Consider the following 4,245-nt stretch of genomic DNA (forward strand, 5'->3'; position numbering starts at 1 on the left):
GTGAGTGAGAATGAGACAGTGATTGGAGAGCTTCTGGCTTGGAATCGTAAGAGGCAGCCACCTAGGCTGACAGGTTGGGCCCCAAGTATTTAGAGTTTGACAACTCACCAAACCGTGCATGACTATGATTTGTTGGACTGTCCGACTTGAATCATCGAACTGTCTAATAAGAGTCGTGTTTTTGCAAACTTAAAGGTCTAAACACAGCTCACGGACTATCCGATGGGATACATCGGACCGTCCGGTACACAATAACAGAGCCCAAAAAGTACATAATTTAACATGCAAGTTTAAAAACTTGAGATTAAAATGCAGATGATGCTTATGATAATCAAGTTGGCACGATTGGGTCATGAAAATTCATTAGTGCAATGAGAAATAAAATGAACCTAATGCCTGAACATAGATTATCCTCGCATCCTCACCTTGTGTCCAAGGACGGCGCCAAACCCTGAGCCCGACGCGTCGCAGTCCACCATGAACGTCTTGGTGAAGTCCGAGAGATGTAGGACCGGCACGGCAGAGAGCGCACGCTTGAGGGCCATGAACGCTGCTTCGGCGTCGTCCAACCACTTGAATCCCTCTTTTCGGAGGAGCTGCGTCAGGGGGGTAGCAATGATGCCATAGTCTTGGATGAAGCGCCGGTAGTAGCCGGCCAAGCTGAGGAAGCCGCGGAGGCCACACGCGTTTCGTGGCTGGGGCCAGGACTGGACGGCCTCCACCTTGGAGGTGTCCATCGCGACGCCGTCCGCTGTGATGACGTGGCCCAGGTACTGGACGGACCGGGCGGCGAAGGAACACTTGGTCCGCTTGAGGTGGAGCTGGTGTGCCTGGAGGACATTGAGGACGGCGCGCAGATGTTGCAGGTGCTCCGTCCACGATGCGCTGTAGATCAAGATGTCATCGAAGAAGACGAGGATGCAGCAGCGGAGGAACGGCTTGAGGACGAGGTTCATGAGCGCCTAGAACGTCGAAGGAGCGTTGGACAAGCCGAAGGGCATGACGAGGAATTCGAAATGCCCATGGTGCGTGCGGAATGCCGTCTTGTGCACATCTTCAGCAATGACGCGGACTTGATGATAGCCCGAATAGAGGTCCAATTTGGAGAAGAATTTGGCCCCATGCAACTCGTCCAGGAGCTCTTCAACGACAGGGATCGGAAACTTGTCCTTGACGGTTGCCACATTGAGAGCCCTATAATCGACGTAGAAGCGCCAGGATGTGTCTTGCTTCCGGACCAGCAGCACCGGCGCTAAAAATGGGGAGGTGCTTGGCCTGATGATCCCCTGCTGGAGCATGTCTTCGCACTGCCGCTCCAGCTCATCCTTCTGGAGCTAGGGGTAGCGATATGGGCGCACGGCGACCGGCTCGGTGTCGGGCTTGAGGTGGATATGGTGGTCGCAGTCCCGTGCCGGGGGCATACCCGTGGGCGGTGCGAACACGCCGTCGTAGGACTCTAGGAGGTGCTCTAGGAGGGTTGGCTCGGCACCCTTGTCGGTGTAGAGGTGACTCGCCAGGAGGTGGTCAGTGGGCGCCCTGGGCACGGCCGTGCCTCCTACGCCCGACCAGACCATGCGGCGGCCGCGGATGGTGATCGCCAGCCGGAGCGTGTCGAAGTCCTAGAGAATGGGTCCCAGGGAGCGTAGCCAAGTGATCCCAAGGACCATGTCATAGCACTCGAGGGGGATGGAGTAGCAGTCCACCTCGAAGTTCTCGTTGTCGATTCGGATGCCGACGTTGCGAGTGATGCCTTGGCATTGGACGCGGTCGCCGTTTGCCACGATCACGTGGGCGCCGCCACTGTCATGGAACGGAATGGACGCCCACTGAGCCGCCGACGTGCTGATGAAGTTATGTGTTGATCCCGAGTCTAGGAGGGCTGTGAACGCGTGTGCGCTGATGTGCACGCGTAGCTTCATGGTGTCGGGTACCCGGATGCCCGTGATGGCAGATAGCAAAATCATGGGGGCGTCGGGGTCGAATGTGTTGTCCGGCGGCGTAGCGTCCAAGTCCTCGGGCTCCTCGACGATGTAGTCGGGCGCCTCCAAGTAGAAGAGGCACGTGCACTTGTGGCCGCGCTGGAACGGCTCGTCGCAGTTGAAGCATAAGCCGAGCTTGCGCCGCTCCACCATCTCCTCAGGCGTCAGCTTCTTGAAGGTGCGCGCCGGGGTCGTAGGCGATGTCAAGGCAGATCCGTGCCCTGGCGACACGGTCAGCGCACCAGGAGTGGCCGCAGCACGGCGCGGCGGACGTGGAGCGGCCAGGGCAGGCCATTAGGGTGCATTGCGCCGCTCGTACGCGCGTGCCAGCCGCATGGCGTGCTAGAGGTCCTGAGGATCCTGGAGTTCGACGTCCACGCGTATATACTCCGGAAGACCGTCGGTGAACAAGCGCGCCTTCTGGAGCATGGAGAGCTCTTCGGCATGGGCGGCGTGGGCCTAGAACGCCTCCATGTACGCGTCCACTGAGGCGCCAAACGGCAGGCGCGCGAGGTCGGCGAGGTGGTTGGTGCCGAGGGCGGGGCCGAACCGCTGCTGGCATAGCCGGCGGAAATCTGGCCATGTGGGTCACCCCATGTCCGCCTCCAGGACAATGTACCACTGCAAGGCCACCCCGGTCAGATGATAAGAGGCCAGCCATACCTTGTCGACTTCCCGAGTCATCTGCCCGCGGAAGAACTGCTCACACTTGTTGAGCCATCCGAGAGGATCGTCCTTGCCGTCGAAGATGTTGAAGGTGAGCTTGTGGTATTTGGGTACGGCAAAACCCTCGAACTTTGGTGGTGCGCCCTCGTAGGCCGGACCGGAATAGGGCGCCCTGGCATGGGGTGCTGTCGTTGACATGTGCGAGGTCGGCACGGAGTAGACCGGCATCCCGGACGATGGGAACCCCGGAATCGACGAGGGCCAGCGTGGGAAATTGATCTGATGGATCGGCACTCCCATGGGCGGCGGTGGCGCCGGCCATGGTTCCTGCGGCGCTGGGGCGGTCATCTGCAGGGACTGTGAGACAGAGGCGGACGAGTCCCCTGGCGTGAGCTCCGTGATCACGGGCTGGGAGTGCGGCACGCCACCATAGCCGGCCAAACCGAACTGTGGAAAAGGCGGGCGGCCATCAATGGCGGACAAGCAGGCTCCTTGATCAGCCAGATGGGTGTTGATGGCGGACATCTGCAGCTGCATGCTGGCGAGGATCTCCGTGATCGAGGCGAGCGTGGGTGGGCTGGAGGGTGGGGTCGTGTTGGCGGGCGCGCCGATGATGTTCACCAAGACGCCCGTCGTCGCAACGGGAGCAGCGGTGGATGGGATCAGTGGCGCCTGGGCGTTGGTGGTGGCTTCCATGATCGGCAAGGTCTCTGATACCAGGTTGGTATGACGCCGGCCCTTGCTTCTCAGATCGTATGGAGGGGAATGAGGAGCGAGAGATCCCTGAAGCTTGCGTCGAGTTGGAGCCGTGGTTGACGGCTAGGGTTTATGCGGGAAGGAGAGACGGAGGGGCCAGGGGCCCAAGGGTGTCAAGGATGACACAATCCCAGGCTAGTTCTTATTCATCTCCAAGTTTGGTACTTATACATTGAGGACTCTAACAACTTGTGCTAACAAATAGGAAACTAACAAATAGGAACTTAATAATCAGTTGACTCTTTCCTAACCAACCCAAATCTTCTATGACTCAAACTATACCGGCCCCTGGCTGGTTGAGCCAGTTTGCCGCCTGCCCCTGCGCTCATATGTGGTGCCGACCATAACACCCTGCTTCGGCGTCTCGTGTCACACCTTGGTGAGGCCACAGTGCACCACGCATAGCGATGATAACAAGACTGTTCGAGTGATCGGACAGATGAACATTCAGGGGTCGCTGAGTCGAAGAGTTACAATTGAAGCAAATATGAAGAGATCACTCATACCCATAGACAGCGAACATTTGGCTGTGGCTTGTCGTAAACGATCGTAAATTTGATGAGCTAAAAATCTAGAAATATAGGTCCTTGGAAATTGGGGTCCCTATTCCATCACAAGGGCTGCTCCCATAGGCCTAGCCCTAGTTATTGAAATTTAGACCTATGACTAAGAGCACACTAGCATGGAGAGTGAAACCAGCATGTTCGTTTGGCTGTGGCTTGTCGTAAACGATCGTAAATTTTCAGCCGGAATAGTATTTTTCTCTCACACAAACCAGCCAGCAGTACTTCTTCACGAACCAGCAACGATACGAACCAGCCAACCGAACAGGGATGGAAACACT

The 4,245-nt window shown here is 57.4% G+C and overlaps 1 protein-coding gene across 1 annotated transcript; it reads right to left on the bottom strand.

Annotated features, from left to right (window-relative positions):
* Positions 1 to 407: 407 nt before the first annotated feature.
* On the bottom strand, positions 408 to 956 carry LOC136468915 (uncharacterized mitochondrial protein AtMg00860-like). Its single transcript, XM_066467315.1, has one exon. The coding sequence runs from the start codon at positions 954 to 956 to the stop codon at positions 408 to 410; it is 549 nt and encodes a 182-aa protein (XP_066323412.1).
* Positions 957 to 4,245: the final 3,289 nt, after the last annotated feature.

This window comes from Miscanthus floridulus, chromosome 8 (assembly GCF_019320115.1).
Source record: "Miscanthus floridulus cultivar M001 chromosome 8, ASM1932011v1, whole genome shotgun sequence".
NCBI classification, from domain to species: domain Eukaryota; kingdom Viridiplantae; phylum Streptophyta; class Magnoliopsida; order Poales; family Poaceae; genus Miscanthus; species Miscanthus floridulus.